The 19,783-nt window shown below is 50.0% G+C and overlaps 1 protein-coding gene across 1 annotated transcript in view; it reads right to left on the bottom strand.

Moving 5' to 3' along the window:
* Positions 1-19,783, bottom strand: part of LG10H20orf27 (linkage group 10 C20orf27 homolog) — a 71,844-nt gene that overhangs the window by 6,872 nt on the left and 45,189 nt on the right. Inside the window, exon 4 of the mRNA XM_048508997.1 lies at positions 9,375-9,513. Within this exon, the coding sequence (XP_048364954.1) occupies positions 9,375-9,513 (139 nt within the window). The remainder of the gene's footprint in view (positions 1-9,374; positions 9,514-19,783) is intronic.

The raw sequence follows: 19,783 nt of genomic DNA, 5'->3' as shown, positions 1-19,783 counted from the left end.
GTTAAATGTTATTAGTACTCAAACAACTTTACATGACAACAGAGGCGAAGAAAAATCGCAAGAAAAAAGTCCATTTTCCATAAGGACTCCCAATTTCATTGGCACCAAGCATTAGCACCAACAAAAAATTAATACTTGGTCTTTATCAACAACTAGATCTCTAAAGTTACTATTGATAAAAAACACACTCTTCTAGTTTTAACAATCCCCTAACCTTCAAAACCACTAATCATCTTTTTTTTCTGCTTTATCTAAATATCAAGGGTTTCAAATTATCCAAAAATTTAACTAAATTATTCTAAGTAGTGAGTTCGGCCATCTTTGCCCAAACCCAGTTAAAAGTTTCGGACGGACCCCATCAACATCAGATGGCTGCTAAAATGCAAATGTTTCCACTAATACCTCCTACACAGGAAAATCTCAAGTCCAATAGATACTGCAGGCTTGTAATCGAGTGGGTCGTAAAGGAGAATTCTTGAAGTTTATGTTGATAACCAAAATTTCTTTGAAATCCCGCCACTATATATGGTATATGCTGTACTATAGAGAGTGTCTTAACCTACTGCATCTGGGTATGGTTCTCCAGTTGCACAGTGGCAGATAGGAAGGCGCTCCAAAGGGTGATCACTACTGCTCAGAGGGATTATCGGCTGCCCCTCTCCCCTCCTTGGAAGAACTCTATAATCTCCCAAGCCCAAAAAAAAGCCCAAAATATTCTGAGGAGACCCGCCTCTATCCGTTAATTAATTTCTCTCTTTGAACTGTTACCATCCATTGCAGATCTATGAGGTCCTATCAAAATCCAGGGACAAAGAGGCTTAGAGACAGCTTCTACTCTAGAGATATGGCGATGCTAAACTCCGCTGCCTCGATGTTGATGTGTTTGGGGCTCAGGAGGGATGGGTGGAGGAAGGGGAAAGTGAGGATGGGGTATGAGTCTGGAATTGTGTGCATCGAGGAATGCTGCTGTAAATTTCGTTGTGCGTGCACAATGACAATAAAATGCTTATGCTTATAACCAGGTCAAACTGGATAGGATACTATTTGTATAAGCATCAACCAGCATTCCAAGGAAATGTGCCCCTCTCAAGACGTGTCCAACACTGATGCTTCAGATGTTCGTGGACTGCAATTCCCATCAGCCCCTGCAGGGATGGCCAATTGATGGCAGGGGCTGATGGGAATTGTCGTCCACGAACATCAGAAGTGCCAGAGTTGGACACCCCTGGCCTACACAGTTTAGCCTGCTCTGATCGGTACAGCGTTTTTTTGTGTGTGTGTGTGGGGGGGGTGTCTTTCCCAGTCCTGCTAGCAGACAACCTGTTCCCTGGAGACACCAAGAATCAAACCTACGGCCTTCCCCTCCCTATCAGATTTGAAGAAAGCAGGTCGTGCAAGGTCAGCTTTCAAGCTCCAGTGTGTGCAAAGCACCCAGGCCTGGAAAATGAAAGGCCGTCCAACGCCTGACATTTCGAGATGTAAACGTTCGGAGGCCAAGGGCTGAATTTCAAGTAGACTGAAGAATCTGCACAAAAGTCCCCTAAGCGTGCAGTTCCGTAAGGGAGTGGGAGGGAGGGAGGGAAAGGGGGCGGGGGTGAGCTGGTTTCGTCAAATGAGTTTCCGTGGCATTTCCACAGAAATCCAGTCACAAATACGTGGGAAGTCTCAGCGTAGGTCTAAGGCAGGGGTAGGGAACCTTTAACACTCAAAGAGCCATTTGGACCCGTTTTCCACGGGAAAAGAAAACACTTGGGCCAGGCCAAATAATTGTTGACATTTAAAAATAAAGATAACACACTATATATATAGGGTTTTTTTTAACAACTTTACTCCTCACTCATTCTGAGAAGCCCATGGATTATTGCCTCGCTTCCTGCTGCCTGCAAGGATGATAGCGCGATTCTCGTTTAAGCCGGGTTCGGGCGGCTAAAGAGGTGCAGACCCGAGGCAGGGGCAGGATCTGTGTGAAGTCCCCCTCCCCCATAACGGATTTCATCCCATCCTTATCCCGTGTTAGGTGGCCCGTGCGGAAGGGGCCTACATCAATCGTCAAATACGCTTCCAGTTGAGAGTCAAAGAGCTGGTTACTACAAGCCAGCATGCTGTTGTTATTCATTATGGTCACAAACCAGCAGTTATAAAAATGAACATAAGAACATAAGAACTAGCCTGCTGGATCAGACCAGAGTCCATCTAGTCCAGCATTCTGCTACTCACAGTGGCCCACCAGGTGCCTTTGGGAGCTCAAGTGCAGGAGGTGAAAGCAATGGCCTTCTGCTGCTGCTGCTCCCGAGAGCACCTGTTCTGCTAAGGCATTTGCAATCTCAGATCAAGGAGGATCAAGATTGGTAGCCATAGATCGACTTTCCTCCATAAAACCTGTCAAGAAGCCCCTTTTAAAGCTATCCAGGTGAGTGGCCATCACCACCTCCTGTGGCAGCATATTCCAAACACCAATCACACGTTGCGTGAAGAAGTGTTTCCTTTTATTAGTCCTAATTCTTCCCCCCAGCATTTTCAATGGATGCCTCCTGGTTCTAGTATTGCGAGAAAGAGAGAAAAATTTCTCTCTGTCAACATTTTCCACCCCAGGCATAATTTCATAGACTTCAATCATATCCCCCCTCAGACGTCTCCTCTCCAAACTAAAGAGTCCCAAATGCCGTACCAAAATGTTTACATAACATCGTTACACTAGAAATATTAAACAATACTACCATATATTTCACTGAGTCAACTCAGACTCACAGAAGGATTCGGGGGCCGCGCGGAATCTAACAACCGTGACTCTGTTTTGCGTTCCACAAGCAGCTGATTCATCCGAGTCAAGGAAGGAAGCGTGGCTTGAAGCACCCTTTTTTACAGATGCGCCCGGCTGTAACAGATGGCTGTCGAGGGCCAGATCTCTACCGCTGGCCTGGCAAAAGGACGCGGCTAATAGGACCATCTGGAGGGGGGGGGCTGGGAGCTGAGCTCTGTAGGGAGGCGGGGAAGCGGTTTCTGCGAACCACAACTGCCTCCCCACAGACAGAGTGGCCGGTTCAAGGTCAACGGTCCCTCTTCCGCTCTGGGCTCCCTCCTTGCAGACTGGAAAGAAAGCAATTTGCAAGTTGGGCTTGCTGTCAGAAGGAACTTGCAAATTAAGAGGGACCGTCTGGTGCCAGACAGCACCGTTGTTCCCAGCGACAGATGCTCAGTTAAATTAGCTTCTCCCCAGATTAAAACAAAAACCAGATCTGCTAGGAGATTTCTCTTCACCAAGGCTAGGTAGGAAAAGCGTGAGCTACGTTGTGGGAAGATGGTCTGAGCTCTTCTTGAGCATCATGAGCGTAGCCCAGCCGCCAAAGGACAAATTGGTGTACTGGAAGCGGACAAGATTCAATCAAAAAGAATAACTGAATCATAGAGTTGGAAGAGACCCAAAAAACCATCAAGTCCAACCCCCTGCATGCATTGATGGCCTTTGGGGTCCCTTCCAACTCTATGATTCTATGATTCTCTCTCTCTCCTGTAGCCACTTTTCATTTCTGGCCAACTGAGCTGCAGATAAAGGAGCAAACAGGCACTCCGGAGCGTCCTCGAATCTCTCCAGCTGCAGAGCAGGGAGGGCCGGGCAGCACATCGGGGGTCCCTGCAGTGGTAAGCCAGCTGCCCAAGAAGGCCAGCTTGCTGCCGGGCAAAGCATTCCCCTCACGTCCGGCCTGCTGCAGAAAATCAATGCCTGTAAGCCAAAATGCCAGACGCAGGAGCCTTCAGTGCCAATTTCCGTGAGCCAGGAGGCTGCAGAAGGTCCCGAGCCCCCTTAAGCAGTTTCCTCTGGATTCTGCAGAAGTGGCCGATGAATGAACACACCCACTTTCTCTGCTGCCAGAAGCTGCCGTGAGAAACCGGCAAGAGACCATCGAGCTGGTCCTGGAGAATCAGGGGAAGTATCTTGGTCCTCCTTAGAGGCCGAGCGGACTTTGCGGGGCCTGATCCTTGCCCCAAGGGCCCCGTTTGTATCTTGCCTCACACTCAGGGGATCCAGTGCACAAAATGCCAGGTGAGGTCTGACCAATGCAGGATAGAGAGCTACAATTACATCTCTTGATCTAGACCAGGGGTCTGCAACCTGCAGCTCTCCAGATGTTCATGGACTACAAATCCCATCAGCCCCTGCCAGCATGGCCAATTGGCCATGCTGGCAGGGGCTGATGGGAATTGTAATCCATGAACACCCTGGAAGTGCTACAGGTCTCAGCCACACCATGGCTCCTAGGGCAGTGATGGCATAAAACTATGGCACTTGGTGTACCAGAGGTGGCACTCAGAGTTCCCTCCCCTGTGGGCAAGCACGCCAAGCAAACAGAGTGCCCCCCCCCCGGCCACATCTAGGGCTGGGCCTGGGCTGCTGGGCTTGGATTATTAGCATTAAACCTAATTAGACCTACCCTGTTTCCCTAATATAAGACATCCCCAAAAAAATAAGACATAGTAGAGGGTAGTTTTGCTGAAGGTCACGCTAACATATAAAGGCATCCCCTAAAAGTGCAAGGTATCGAAGCAAAGTTTTTTGTTTGAAAGCATGCCCTATTTTAACAGAACACAGAAAAAATAAGACATCCCCTGAAAAATAAGACATAGCGCATCTTTTGGGAGCAAAAAGAATTAATATAAAGACACTGTCTCTATATTCAGGGAAACATGGTAGGTTTTGGGGAAGCAGTGTAGGTAACCCTGTTAAGCCTGTTAAACTCCCCATCGATTTCTCAGGCAAAGAATCTAAAGCGCGATCCTTTACCTGGGGAGCTGCTGTAGCAATGGGGAAAACTTTGCTTCTGAGTAAACCCTCCTAGGGAAGTCGCGGTGGATTCACCCATTGGAAGAGAGTTGAACATGGTTGTTTCGTGTTTTCACTCAACTATCACCATAGCTTACCTCCCGAAAGTAACGCATGCCTCTGAGTTTCCAATCCATTTTTTTCTAAACTAAAAACCTACTCAAGTATCTGTCAGGTTAAATTGCTGTGTTGACACTGCGATAAATAAGTGAGTTTTGGGTTGCAATTTGGGCACTCGGCCTTGAAAAGATTCGCCACCATGGTTCTAGGGTCTCAGGGAGCGGTCTTTCATACCACCCACTGCTTTGTTCTTTTAACCAGAGTTACCTGGAATTGAACCTGGGATCTTCCGCGTGCCAGGCAGATGCCGCTCCCTAATTGACTGCAAACAGTCTGCGCCCCCCCCCCCCATGCAAATCTGATATCTCACTCAGAGCTGACTCTTTATTCCACCACCCTATTAGCAAAAAATACAGAGGGGAGGAGGGAAAGTGAGAGGGAGGACGATGAGAACGGAGAGCGTCTGCTTCGCAATTAATTCTGGGGAGAGCCGGCAATTTTCGCTGGAAGAACAAACACGCCTCGTACCACAATTACAGCACGTCCATCGGCTGCGTGGGGGATAAAACAGCGCCGCAGCCGCCCCCACCAGACACTGCAGGGATGTTCTCGGTGGCTGAAACAGAAGCGAACGCCAGCGCCCAGCTAGGCTATCTGGAGCCAGAGCAGGGAAACACACAAGCCGTTATCTCATCTCACCACCAATCTGCTCATTATTTGGATCATTAGAATCGTCTGGGGACCAGGCAGCAGCCCTTCGGGAGCTCAGTCAGTGCTCACAGTCTGAGACGGAAGAGCCAAAATACTTCCGCCAGCTGGGGCTGCTAACTCTGGCCTGGGAAACTGCTGGAGATCTGGGGAAGATGAGGTTTGGGGAAATGGAGGGAGCTCAGGAGGGTACGATTCCACACAGCCTACTCTCAAAAGCGGCCCTTTCTCTCCAGGGGAAATGGAGATCAGCTGTAATTGCAGGATCAACCTGCAGATCAGCTGTAATTCCAGGAGATCTACAGCCCCCATCTGGGGGTCAAGCGCTCCGTGCTGGCTGAAGTCGGAATGGCAGACAAATGGTTTTGTTTTGTTTACGACCTGCCCTGCCAAGGAGGCCCAGGAAAGGCAGCCACAACACAACACCCCCCAAGGCAGGCAAGTTACACTAAATAACAAAACCAAAAGGAAATAGTCCTGGGCACTGCAATTCAAGAACATAAGAATATAAGAACAAGCCAGCTGGATCAGACCAGAGTCCATCTAGTCCAGCTCTCTGCTACTCGCAGTGGCCCACCAGGTGCCTTTGGGAGCTCACCTGCAGGATGTGAAAGCAAGGGCCTTCTGCTGCTGCTGCTCCTGAGCACCTGGTTTGCTAAGGCATTTGCAACCTCAGATGAAAGAGGATCAAGATTGGTAGCCATAGATCGACTTCTCCTCCATAAATCTGTCCAAGCCCCTTTTAAAGCTATCCAGGTTAGTGGCCATCACCACCTCCTGTGGCAGCATATTCCAAACACCAATCACACGTTGCGTGAAGAAGTGTTTCCTTTTATTAGTCCTAATTCTTCCCCCCAGCATTTTCAATGGATGCCCCCTGGTTCTAGTATTGTGAGAAAGAGAGAAAAATTTCTCTCTGTCAACATTTTCTACCCCATGCATAATTTTATAGACTTCAATCATATCCCCCCTCAGACGTCTCCTCTCCAAACTACATTGACAAGCTGGAATCCATGCCCTACCAGGAGAGACTTAGGGAGCTGGGTGTGTTTGGTTTGGTGAAGGTTAATAAGAGGTGACATGACAGCCATGTTTAGATATTGGAAGGGATGTCATGATGGTGAGGGAGCAAGCTTGTTTTCTGCTGCTCCAGGACCAGGAGTCATGGGTTCAAGGTGCAGGAAAAGAGATTCCGCCTAAACATTAGGAAGAACCTCCTGACTGTCCGGGCTGTCCAACAGTGGAATTCACTGCCTTTGGAGAGTGGTGGAGTCTCCTTCTTTGGAGGTTTTTAAACAGAGGCTGAATGACCATCTGTCAGGATTGCTGTGATTGTGTGTTCCTGCATTGCAGGGGGCTGGACTTGATGGCCCTTGGGGGTCTCTTCCAACTCTATGATTCTATGAAACCAGAGCGAAACCAGTAGAAACTGGATTGGGAGCAGGCTCAACCATCACCCTCTATGCCAGTGGTGGCGAACCTATGGCACGGGTGCCAGAGGTGGCACTCAGAGGTGCACGCACAAACAGAGTCGCCCCCACCACCACCCCACCATCTAGGCTGGCCTGGGCTGCTGGGCTCGATTATAAGCATTAAACCTAAGACCTAGTTTTGGGGAAGCAGTGTAGGTAACCCAGTTAAGCGCTGTTAAACCCCACTGATTTTCAGGCGAAGAACTAAAGCGCGATCCTTTACCTGGCAGTAAGCTTGGTTGCTGGCAATGGGGCTTGCTTCTGAGTAAACCCTCCTAGGGTTGTGATTCACCCGTTGGAAGAGCTGCACGGTTGCTTTAAACAAAAGCCACCAGCTACCACCAATCTTACTGCCGAGTAATGCAGGTCTCAGAGCCAACTGTTTTTTCTAAACTAAAACCTCAGCATTCAGATTAAATGGCCGTGTTGGCCCTTTGCAATAAATAAGTGGGTTTTGGGTTGCAATTTGGGCACTCGGCCTCGAAAAGGTTCGCCATCGCTATCTCTATGCTGTTCTCATGGGAACACACCCCAAGCAACATTCATAGCCAGAAGCACAACACAATGAATTAGCAGTTCTCCTGCCACACCCCTCTGCATTCCTGGGGCCAGGCAGACTCCGTGCCGAGGGGAACGGCCACCTGGTCATTGCTGTCTCTCAACAGGTCCCGCTGTGCATAGTTACCACTAGAATAAAGGCAGCCTCCCCACCCCCACCCCTGCACCGCCACTGTCTCTCCATCCCTCATAAGGCACAGCCTCTGTCACCAAATACTTCTATCAACAAAAACCCATGCAGTTGCTGGCTGGAAAGAGCATAAGATACACAGCTCTTTACAGTACATTTTGCATCCCTCCTTTGCAGCATCCTTCTTGCTTTCCACTGGGATAAAAGGCTCGGGGAATTCCATTCTGACTTGTATCTGATGAAGGAAATTTCGGCTCTCAAATCTTACATTCGGAAAATCTAGCTGGGCTCCAAGGTGCTATCAGACCTGAACCAAGCTCAACTTTGTCGAAGGCTTTCACGGCCGGAATCACTTGGGTGCTGTGTGGTTTCCGGGCTGTATGGCCGTGTTCTAGCAGCATTCTCTCCTGACGTTTCGCCTGCATCTGTGGCTGGCATCTTCAGAGGATCTGATGATCCTCCTCCTCCTCCTCTGAAGATGCCAGCCACAGATGCAGGCGAAACGTCAGGAGAGAATGCTGCTAGAACACGGCCATACAGCCCGGAAACCACACAGCACCCAAGCTCAACTTTGTTGTAAATGCCGTTAAGGTGAAAAGGCAGGCTTTTTGGCAACCAAGTTCACGTTCATTCATGCCACAGTATTCCCTGTTACTATATATGGCTGTGAAAGCTAGGCCATGAAGGAGAAAAGCAGATTCCTTTGAAAAAAACAAATAAGTGGGTTCCAGATCAAATCAAGGCTGAACTATCCTTAGGAACTAAAATGGCTAAACTGGGGCTGCCATACTTCAGTTACATAATGAGGACAAGAGTAGCTAGAAAAGACAATAATGCTAGGAAAGGTGGAAAGTAGCAGGAAAAGAGGGAGACCCAACATGAGATCCATCAACACTATAAAGGAAACCACGGCCCTTTGCAAGACCTGAGAAGGCTGTTAATGGTCAGAGGTTTTGGAGGACGTTCATTCAAAGGGTGGCCATGAACCGGAAGCGACTTGGTCCAGGAATCTGTACAACCCCCTTTTAAAGCCGCCTACAGAATGTGCTTTAATATTGGTAGACCAAAACCCATGCAGAAGAGAAGAGGAAGAGTTTGGATTTATACCCCATTTTCCCTTCCTGGCACAGGTGTCAAACTCGCATCATGCTGGCAGGGGATGATGGGAACTATAGTCCATAACATCTGAAGGGTTGCGAGTTTGACACATACGGAAGTGTAAGGAGACTCAAAGGGGCTTACAATCTCCTTGCCCTTCCCCCTCACAACAAACACCCTGTGAGGTAGGTGGGGCTAAGAGAGCTCCGAAGAACTAGCCCAAGGTCACCCAGCTGGCATGTGTTGGAGCACACAAGCCAATCTGGTTCACCAGATAAGCCTCCACAGCTCAAGTGGCAGAGCGGGGAATCAAACCTGGTTCTCCAGATTAGAGTGCACCTGCTCTTAACCACTATACCACAAAGCTGTAGCAGAAATAGTAGCAGAAAGGGACAGACATACAATTGACCCCAAAGTCTGGAGGGGGAGGGGGAGGCAGACCACTTTGTTAACTGTTGTAGGATAGCCTCTGCACAACACCCCTGCCTTTATCCTACACAGCAACCGACGCCAGGAGGAGAATACTCACCTTCAGATGCCGGCACTATGTCAATCACTCGAAGGTTCAGGTTCGGCAAGTTCGTGGCACAGACCTCTTTCCCCAGATGATGCACAAGAGGCAGAAGGAACGTGATTTCGTACTTGTGCAGGATCTTCAGGAAGCCAACCTGAAAGGAGAAGGAGGTCGAGAAGTAGACCGGTTCTGCTCCGAACACGCCGGTTTCAGGAGGGCACAAAAAGGGGCCGGCGAGGCCAAACTTGGAGGAAGCGTCACATGCTACAGATTACAAAGGACATCCGCCACCAAGATGGAAGAGGCAGAGGCACTCAACTCCCTCCAAACTACAGGCCACGGGCCACATCCGGCACGCCAAGTGGCAATCCAGGCTGCAGCAGCTCGCTCTCCTCCTAGCCCAGTGATGGCGAACCTTTTCGAGACCGAGTGCCCAAATTGCAACCCTGAGCCCTTCGGGGATAGGGCGGTATATTAAGTTTAATAAATAAATAAATAAAATAAATAAACCCACTTATTTATCGCAAAGTGCCAACACGGCAATTTAATCTGAATGCTGAGGCTTAAGTTTAGAAAAAACGGTTGGCTCCGGGGTGCACGTTACTCAGGAGTAAGCTTGGTGAAACAACCATGCAACACTTCGAATGCGTGAACCACGACCCTAGGATAGTTTACTCAGAAGCAAGCCTCATTGCCAGCAACCGACCTTACTCCCAGGTAAAGGATTGTGCCCAGGCCAGCCTAGATGTGTGTGTGTGTGTGGGGGGGGTGATTTTCCGCCCTGCTCACATGATGCGTGCCCACAGAGAAGGCTCTGAGTGCCACCTCTGGCACCTGTGCCATAGGTTCGCCACCACTGTCCTAGCCTGTCTTTCTTCCACTCCTACCTCTGCCATAGCGCACCTGGCAGCACAAGGAGACCCACTTAATGCTGAGCTGGGATCCAGCTTTAAACTGTGGGCTAAGCCTCCAAAGTCCACGTCAACAGTGGAGGTGGAGCCTGCAATATAAAGCCAAGCCTGGCCAAGTCCAGGGTTGAACTGCGGGCTCAGCCTGGCCCGCCTTTATACCACTGGCTCTGCCTCCCAAGTCCAGGTGACTTTGGAAGTGGAACTTTGGAGGTGGAGCTAAACTACATAAAGCTGGACCTGACCAGGTGGAGGCAGCAGTTCAACGCTCAGCTCTTGGAATATATGATGTGACTCTCGCACTGTAAAGTTTGGAGACCCCTATTCCATACTAGGGACAGTGTTCATGTGGCATTGTGACCTTGAGAAATGAGATGTGTATACACTCAGCCAATCCTGCCCCTCGGAACACCTGGCTTGACAATACTACATGTGATGGGGATCTGGGAGTCTTAGTAGACCACAAACTAAACATGAGTCGGGAGTGATGCGGCGGCCAAGAAAGCCAATGTGATTTTGGGCTTTATCAATAGGAGTATAGTGTCAAGATCGCGGGATGTAATTGGACCTCTCTATTCTGCATTGGTTAGACCTCACCTGGAATATTGCGTACAGTTCTGAGCACCACAATTCAAGAAGGATATTGACAAGCTGGAACGGGTCCAGAGGAGGGCAACCAAAGTGGTCAAAGATCTAGAATCCATGCCCTACGAGGAGAGAATGAGGGAGCTGGGGGTGTTTAGTTTGGTGAAGAGAAGGATAAGAGGTGACATGATAGCTATGTTTAGATATTCGAAGGGATGTCATGTCGGGGAGGGAGCAATCTTGTTTTCTGCTGCCTCAGAGACTAGGACCAGGAGTCATGGGTTCAAGGTGAAGGAAAAGAGATTCCACCTAAACATTAGGAAGACTTCCTGACAGTCAGGGCTGTTCGATAATGGAATTCACTGCCTTGGAGAGTGGTGGAGTCTCAGTCTTTGGAGGTTTTTAAACAGAGGCTGGATGAACATATGTCATACATAGAACATAAGAACGAGCCTGCTGGATCAGACCAGAGTCCATCTAGTCCAGCGCTCTGCTACTCGCAGTGGCCCACCAGGTGCCTTTGGGAGCTCATGTCGTGAGTGCTTTGATTGCGTGTTCCTGCACTGCAGGGGGTTGGACTTGATGACCCTTGGGGTCTCTTCCAACGCTTATGATTCTAACAAAAAAATGAGCCCCAGTGGTAAAAGCAGTTACAGCTCTGGATGTGACATAGGCTGTTTTGACTCCCAAAAACTTATACCGTGAAAATGTGTTGATCTCTACGGTGGATTTGAAACCACCTCTGCATCCATAATGTAATGCAAAAAAAAAAAATTGGTGAAAGATAATGCAAGAAATAGTTGAGGCTGCAGGAAAGGAGGAATACCCAACATGAGATGGACTGACTCCATCAATGAAGCCACGGCCCCCAGTCTACCAGACCTAACCAAGGCTGTGAATAATAGGATGCTCTGGGGGACATTGATTCGTAGAGTGACCTCAGGTGTTTTGACAGAACTTAACACACACACAACCACCCAATGTATATATTTTTTAAAGCTTTCAAGTTTTTCCGCAAGCCTAGAACATTTCTCAGGTTTGGGGGAAAAAAAGATCTGTTTTGTCTGTCCCTTGCCCTGATCTCCAGATGTAAGTATCCACAAAAGAAAATGCTTTCTTGAGAATTCGATATGATAGTTATCCATACGGACAACTGACAAATTCAACTCTGTCATTCATTAAACTCCTCTGACTCCTGTCAACCGTCTGTCCTGTTTTATCCCAGAATCTTCAGTCTTCACAGGGATAATCCGTTTTGTTGGTCTTTCTCCTCCCCCCAACCCCAATCTGGAACCCCAGGGACTCCCCTTCAGGCTCCATCCCCTTTTAACCCTTCCCTTTGGGCACTCTCTTCGTACACTTGCTTCATTCATTCCCTCATCCTGAATTTCTTTGCTCAGAAAATGCTTAATTCTCTTGCTCTTTAGGAACTCTCTCCTCTTTTCACAGGGGACCCTTTAAGCAGGAAGAAAAGCAACACACGGATTCTGCCCCGGCAGCTGAGAGGAGCAGCCAGGATGTAAATTAGGCATAATTTGCAGCTAAATGCACAATTACACTCAAAGTCAGGTAGCCAGGGATCGGAACAGTAACGTAATTACTCCCGAGCAGAGAGCTCACCTTTCCAAATGATGAGGAGCTTGGCGGAATGAATCCCTGTCCCCTCCCCCTACAAATACTGGCTGTAGCATCGCTCACAGACTGCAGAGGCTATACCAGGAAACGCCTGCAGGATTCATCCAGCACCCAGACAATGCCCAGGTATGGCAGCACATCACAGTGGTTGCAGCAGCATCCTTTCAAGCCACGGCCTCCAGAAATGTTTCAGCAAGGGGATCCATCTCATCCAGCATCCAGATTAGATAGAAGCCGGTGGACCACTTTTTGGAAACTCACAAATCTGGCAGGGAAGCCACGCCCCTTCTCCCCACACTTCCCCCCAAATACCGTGTTTCCCCGAATATAAGACAGTGTCTTATATTAAATTTTGCTCCCAAAGATGCGCTATGTCTTATTTTCAGGGGATGTCTTATTTTTCCTGTGTTCTGTTTGTCGGGCATGCTTCCAAACAAAAACTTTGCTATGTCTTACTTTCGGGGGACGTCTTATATTTTGCACTTCAGCAAACCCTCTACCATGTCTTATTTTTGGGGGATGTCTTATATTTGGGGAAACAGGGTATGCTGCAAAATATCCCAGCACCCAGAACGAGTAAGGCACCTTAGGGTTTAATTAACCAGGCTCAATTAACCAGGAAGTTCTGCTCAGCTGGCCCCACAAATGCTATGGTTGGCATGATCTGGTTTGTTCTTGGAAGCTAAGCAGGGTCAGACCCGGTGAGCACTTGGATGGGAGACCACCAAGGAAGTCGGGGAGCGACACAGAGGCAGGCAACGACAAACCACCTCTGGCCATCTCTTGCCTTGAAAACCCTTCAGGGTCACTATACCCTGGAACAGCAGTGGCGTAGGAGGTTAAGAGCTCGTGTATCTAATCTGGAGGAACCGGGTTTGATTCCCTGCTCTGCCGCCTGAGCTGTGGAGGCTTCTCTGGGGAGTTCAGATTAGCCTGTACACTCCCACACATGCCAGCTGGGTGACCTTGGGCTAGTCACAGCTTCTCGGAGCTCTCTCAGCCCCGCCCACCTCACAGGGTGTTTGTTGTGAGGGGGGAAGGGCAAGGAGGTTGTCAGCCCCTTTGAGTCTCCTGCAGGAGGGAAAGGGGGGATATAAATCCAAACTCCTCCTCCTCCTCCTCCACCACCACCACCACCACCACCACGTTGGATGCAACTTGACGGCACTTTCCACTACCAGTGTGCAAGAGTCGCACAAAGCTTTGCATTAATTGTGATAGTGGGAAAAGGGAAGAGAGGCCAGCCTCTTGCGCTTATCCAGCAAGCAAATTACCAATGTTTAAGAGCGGCAGACTCTAATCTGGAGAACTGGGTTCGATTCCCTACTCCTCCACACAAAGCCTGCCGGTCACAGTTCTCTCAGAACTCTCTCTCTCTCTGCCCCACCTGCCTCGCAAGGTGTCTGTTATGGGGAGAGGAAGGGAAAAGGACTTTGTAAACCTCTTTTGAGGCTCCTTACGGTCTAGAGAAGTGGGGTATAAATCCAAACTCTTCTCCTGGGAATTCTATAATGGACGTGGTGAGCTCACAAATGAAAACAGGAAATATCTGACTGGGTCTAGGTAAGTCAAAATGAATCAGCATCAAAAGGACGCTATGCCTCGGCTACACTGCTGGAACAGCAAGCTGGTAGTGCAAAATGACAGTATATTTCATGTCTACATAAAGATGTTCAGAGACGGGATACCTCCTTGTTGCAGGAGACTATAATTAATCTAAGGAGGTGACCTTATGGAGAAACAAACTAGACTGCTGACTCCACGCTGAGGAAGGGGACAATAAATCATTTCATGAAACCGAGCAAATGGGGGGGGGGGGCCTTGCCAGTTTGCAGTGAGGAACTGGTATGTCTCTGCATTTGAGCCCTGCTGTTAGATATGTAGGAGGTTAAGAGCAGTGGCGTAGGAGGTTAAGAGCTGGTGTATCTAATCTGGAGGAACCGGGTTTGATTCCCAGCTCTGCCGCCTGAGCTGTGGAGGCTTATCTGGGGAATTCAGATTAGCCTGTGCACTCCCACACACGCCAGCTGGGTGACCTTGGGCTAGTCACAGCTTCTCGGAGCTCCCTCAGCCCCACCTACCTCACAGGGTGTTTGTTGTGAGGGGGGAAGGGCAAGGAGGTTGTAAGCCCCTTTGAGTCTCCTGCAGGAGAGAAAGGGGGGGATATAAATCCAAACTCTTCTTCTCTTCTTCTTGCAAGACTTCGGTGGATGATAGCTATTGTGCTGACTCTCACAGTCAACTCTGCGGATTGTGCCCCTTCTGGGCCCCACCATGACTTGTTGCTCTCCGTAAGATCATACTAGCTGTCATCTGCTTTTCCGGTCCTGGACCTTTCGTAGCAAAGGAGACATCTTTATGGATGAGAGAAATCAGAAGAAGAAGAAGAAGAAGAAGAAGAAGAAGAAGAAGAAGAAGAAGAAGAAGAAGAAGAAGAAGAAGAAGAAGAAGAAGAAGAAGAAGAAGAAGAAGAAGAAGAAGAAGAAGAAGAAGAAGAAGAAGAAGAAGAGGAGGAAGAGGAGGAGGAAGAGGAGGAGGAAGAGGAGGAGGAAGAGGAAGAGGAAGAGGAAGAGGAAGAAGAGGAAGAGGAAGAGGAGAAGGAGGAGGAGAAGGAGGAGAAGAAGAGGAGGAGGAGGAGGAGGAGGAGTTTGGATTTATATCCCCCCTTTCTCTCCTGCAGGAGACTTAAAGGGGCTTACAATCTCCTTGCCCTTCCCCCCTCACAACAAACACCCTGTGAGGTAGGTGGGGCTGAGAGAGCTCCGAGAAGCTGTGACTAGCCCAAGGTCACCCAGCTGGCGTGTGTGGGAGTGTACAGGATAATCTGAATTCCCCAGATAAGCCTCCACAGCTCAGGCGGCAGAGCTGGGAATCAAACCCGGTTCCTCCAGATTAGATACACCAGCTCTTAACCTCCTATGCCACTGCTGCCTGCGGGTTACACAGAGCTCTTGCAGGTTACACAGAGCGCTTGCGGGTTACACAGAGCTCTTGCAGGTTACACAGTTTAAAGCTGGAGCTCTTGAGAAGCACCCTGTCCCCTCCCCCTACAAATGCTAGCCATCGCGCCACTCGCAGACTACAGAAGCTATTCCAGAGAACACATGCAGTATCCCTCCAGCACCCAGAGATTGCTTACATACAGCAGCACAACACAGTGGTTGCAGAGGCATCCTTTCCTACCACCACAGAGCTCTTGGCTTCATTACAAGCCAAGAAATTGTTTTTTTAAACAATGGTTAGAGAAGAAGTGGGAATGGGGGCGGGGGAGCAGCCAAGTTCCACCAGCGAGGCTGGAAAACATACAACGAAAATAGACTCCGTATCAGAGAAGCCCTCGGCTGCCAGGTGTCCGTAGCACAAAGGCATCCTCTGGGGAGTGCAGAGGAGGCAGGAAGCAGAAAAGTAGGAGCAATTATTACAGGAGGAAAAGCAACACAAAGCAACACCCTTTCCCCCCCGGAAATGCAGGCCCCTCCGCTCACGTGTGAGAGCCAGAACATAAGAACATAAGAACAAGCCAGCTGGATCAGACCAGAGTCCATCTAGTCCAGCACTCTGCTACTCGCAGTGGCCCACCAGGTGCCTTTGGGAGCTCACCTGCAGGAGGTGAAAGCAATGGCCTTCTGCTGCTGCTGCTCCCGAGCACCTGGTCTGCTCAGGCATTTGCAACCTCAGATCAAGGCGGATCAAGATTGGTAGCCATAGATCGACTTCTCCTCCATAAATCTGTCCAAGCCCCTTTTAAAGCTATCCAGGTGAGTGGCCATCACTACCTCCTGTGGCAGCATATTCCAAACACCAATCACACGTTGCGTGAAGAAGTGTTTCCTTTTATTAGTCCCAATTCTTCCCCCCAGCATTTTCAATGGATGCCCCCTGGTTCTAGTATTGTGAGAAAGAGAACAGTGTAGTGATGAAGAGTGTCAGACTAGTAATCTGGGAGACCCCAGTGTGGATCCCCACCCATGCCGTGGAAGGGCACGGTCACACCCTTTCAGCCTAAACTACCTCACAGGGTTATCGTGATGATAAAATGGAGGAGAATGGTGCTGCGAGCAGCTTGGGGAGCTCAATGGGAAGAAAGGAAGGGGGGCGCAAATGAATTGTGGTTTCTCAGGACAGCCAGTCGACACCGCTGCCAATATGAACAGTTCAGCAGCCCTGCCTAGTGGTCAGAGGACATGCCACCGTCCGTTTCATGAATGACGTTCCATCTCTCAGCAGTGAGCAGAGAGCAGCGGCGGCTAAGAGCAGGTGAACTCTATAGAACCGCGTTTGATTCCCCGTTTGGCTACTTGAGCTGTGGAGGCTTATCTGGGGAACCAGATTAGCTTGTGCACTCCCACACACGCCAGCTGGGTGACCTTGGGCTAGTCACAGCTTCTCGGAGCTCTCTCAGCCCCACCCACCTCACAGGGTGTTTGTTGTGAAGGGGAACGGGAAAGGAGATTGTCAGCCCCTTTGAGTCTCCTATAGGAGAGAAAGGTGGGGTATAAATCCAAACTACTCCTCCTCCTCCCACTGCTCATAAACCCGCATTGTGCACTTTTGCAATGGGAAACATTTGGCCAAGCTTTCCAAAGATGCTCAAAATAGCACAGGGAGCTGCTGAAAGGAAGGCTGAACCAGACCAAAATGTTCTGAAGGGGAAGAAAAGGACAGAACGTAGATTGGAAAAGAGACCATGAAAATGTTCCACCTCCCGCCTCGGGAGACAAAGTACAGGGCAGAGGCCAAACTGGATCCAGAACGCCCTCCCATTCCCCCCCCCCCCCCCCCCTTCCAGCTTTTGCACTGAACGAGAGAAGCGTCAAAGGAGTCTGAGGGGGAAAAGGGCTGCGCCAGCCGGGCTGCTGCCGCTGGAACGGAGCCCTGATAATTGGGTTTCGTGTCCAAATCGCCAGAAGTAATTAAGCTCGGCAGAAGCGCCTCCTCGATAAAGGCGAGCCGGTTGCACAAAGTGAGAAATGGGAGCCTGATATGGTCACAAAGAGCGAGTTATGAGAAGCATCGGTCTTGATTTCGCTCCTTGTGTGAGCTCAGATGAAATACTTAACACGGATCCACTCGGAGGCTCAAAGACCGACCGCCGTCTCGGGGCAGAGCGTGACCAGAGGGGGATGAGTGGGTGCACGTCCATTCCAGAGACAGCCCAGCTGTTTCCCCAGCCCTTGGGGGATTCCCGCTCAACCACTTCACCGTGCAAACCATGAAGAAAACAACGACAAAGCCGTCTTGGGGCCTCTCCGGGGAGAAAGGGGGAGGCAGGCTTTCCCCAAGGTGGGGCTCAGGGGCACCCACCGAGCTTTTCAGGCGGCGTAAGGCGAGGCATGGAACTGGCTGGCCTTTTTCAAACGAAAGGGCTTCCCGTGGATGCAACTGAAGCAGGAGCCCACTGGAGGATCAAGTTCCACTTCCACCATCGGGTTCAGAACATAACTGTTTCCCCTTCTCATTCTTCCTACACTGAGGCTCTCATACTTTGGTGACGTTATGAGAAGGAGGAGGAGGAGGAGGAGGAGGAGGAGGAAGAGAAGGAGGAGGAGAAGGAGAAGGAGGAGGTGGAGGAGGAGGAGGAGAAGGAGGAGGTGGAGGAGGAGGTGGAGGAGAAGAAGGAGGAGGAGAAGGAGAAGGAGAAGGAGGAGAAGAAGGAGAAGGAGGAGGAGAAGAAGGAGGAGGAGGAGAAGGAGAAGAAGAAGGAGGAGGAGGAGAAGAAAGATGCAGCAGCAGCTTGTCTAATCCACTTTCCTCACCCATAAGGAGCCTCAAGGTGGCTGACAAGCTCCTTTCCCTTCCTCTCCCCACAACAGACCCCTTGTGAGGGGGTTGGGGCTGAGAGAGTTCTGAGAGAACTGTGACTGGCCCAAGGTTCACCCAGCAGGCTTCGTTTGGAGGAACGGGGGGGGGGGGGAATCCAGTCCACCAGATAAGAGTCCACTGATCATGGGGAGAAGCAGGCAATCAAGTCCAGTTCTCCAGACCGGAGTCCACCTGCTCTCAGCCACCACAATATGCTGCCTCTCGGCCAGCTACCTGAAACCATCAGGACTGAATTTGGGTCACAAGCGGAGTCTGGACTGCAGCTCATGCTTCTGTGCCACAGGAAAACAATGCTCCCAAAGCGTCCCCTCCTCGAGTCCAGTGTGATTGCCTCGTTCCCAGAGCCAGCGCTGAGCACACCCTGCACTTGGCTCGTGGCCCCACGTTTCCTGCAGCCTTGTTGCACACGCCCACGGAATGGTGGGTGAAAAGTCCCAGCTGCTAAAAGGAAACCATTAAACTGGCGTGGCAGGCACTTCCACCTCCCACTGGGGATTCCGGAGCGGGAAATGCTGCAGGCGTGAGATGCCGGAGGGCACCAAGATGCATCATCACTGTCTACCCCAGCCCCCGGGGATGCTCTGGGAAGCAGGCTGCGGAAGAACATAAGAACATAAGAAAGAGCCTGCTGGATCAGACCAGAGTCCATCTAGTCCAGCTCTCTGCTACTCGCAGTGGCCCACCAGGTGCCTTTGGGAGCTCACATGCAGGAGGTGAAAGCAATGGCCTTCTGCTGCTGCGCTGCTCCTGAGCACCTGGTCTGCTAAGGCATCTGCAATCTGAGATCAAAGAGGATCAAGATTGGTAGCCATAGATCGACTTCTCCTCCATAAATCTGTCCCAGCCCCTTTTAAAGCTATCCAGGTGAGTGGCCATCACCACCTCCTGTGGCAGCATATTCCAAACACCAATCACACGTTGCGTGAAGAAGTGTTTCCTTTTATTAGTCCTAATTCTTCCCCCCAGCATTTTCAATGGATGCCCCCTGGTTCTAGTATTGTGAGAAAGAGAGAAAAATTTCTCTCTGTCCACATTTTCTACCCCATGCATAATTTTATAGACTTCAATCATATCCCCCCCTCAGCCGTCTCCTCTCCAAACTAAAGAGTCCCAAACGCTGCAGCCTCTCCTCATAGGGAAGGTGCTCCAGTCCCTCAATCATCCTCGTTGCCCTTCTCTGCACTTTTTCTATCTCTTCAATATCCTTTTTGAGATGTGACCGAAGGGACCGAAGCAGAGGAAACCGAGGCAGCCAACTGAACAGGAGACCCCTCTAAACAGGAACAGATCGACAGAAGCGAAGCAGAACGGCTAATGGAACTCACGGCTTCATGTTGAGTGGCTGATGGAATAAGAATCTGCCCGTAATCAGCAATGCGTAGGGTCACAAGCGTGGGCGTTCCCCTTGCCACTGAGAAAGGCAAGCTTTATTCCTGCTGGTCAGGTGGGAGAATCGCAACCTTCCCCAATGCC

The sequence above is a fragment of the Sphaerodactylus townsendi genome, linkage group LG10 (genome assembly GCF_021028975.2).
Source record: "Sphaerodactylus townsendi isolate TG3544 linkage group LG10, MPM_Stown_v2.3, whole genome shotgun sequence".
NCBI classification, from domain to species: Eukaryota; Metazoa; Chordata; class Lepidosauria; order Squamata; family Sphaerodactylidae; genus Sphaerodactylus; species Sphaerodactylus townsendi.
This window is presented reverse-complemented; position numbering and strand designations above follow the sequence as displayed.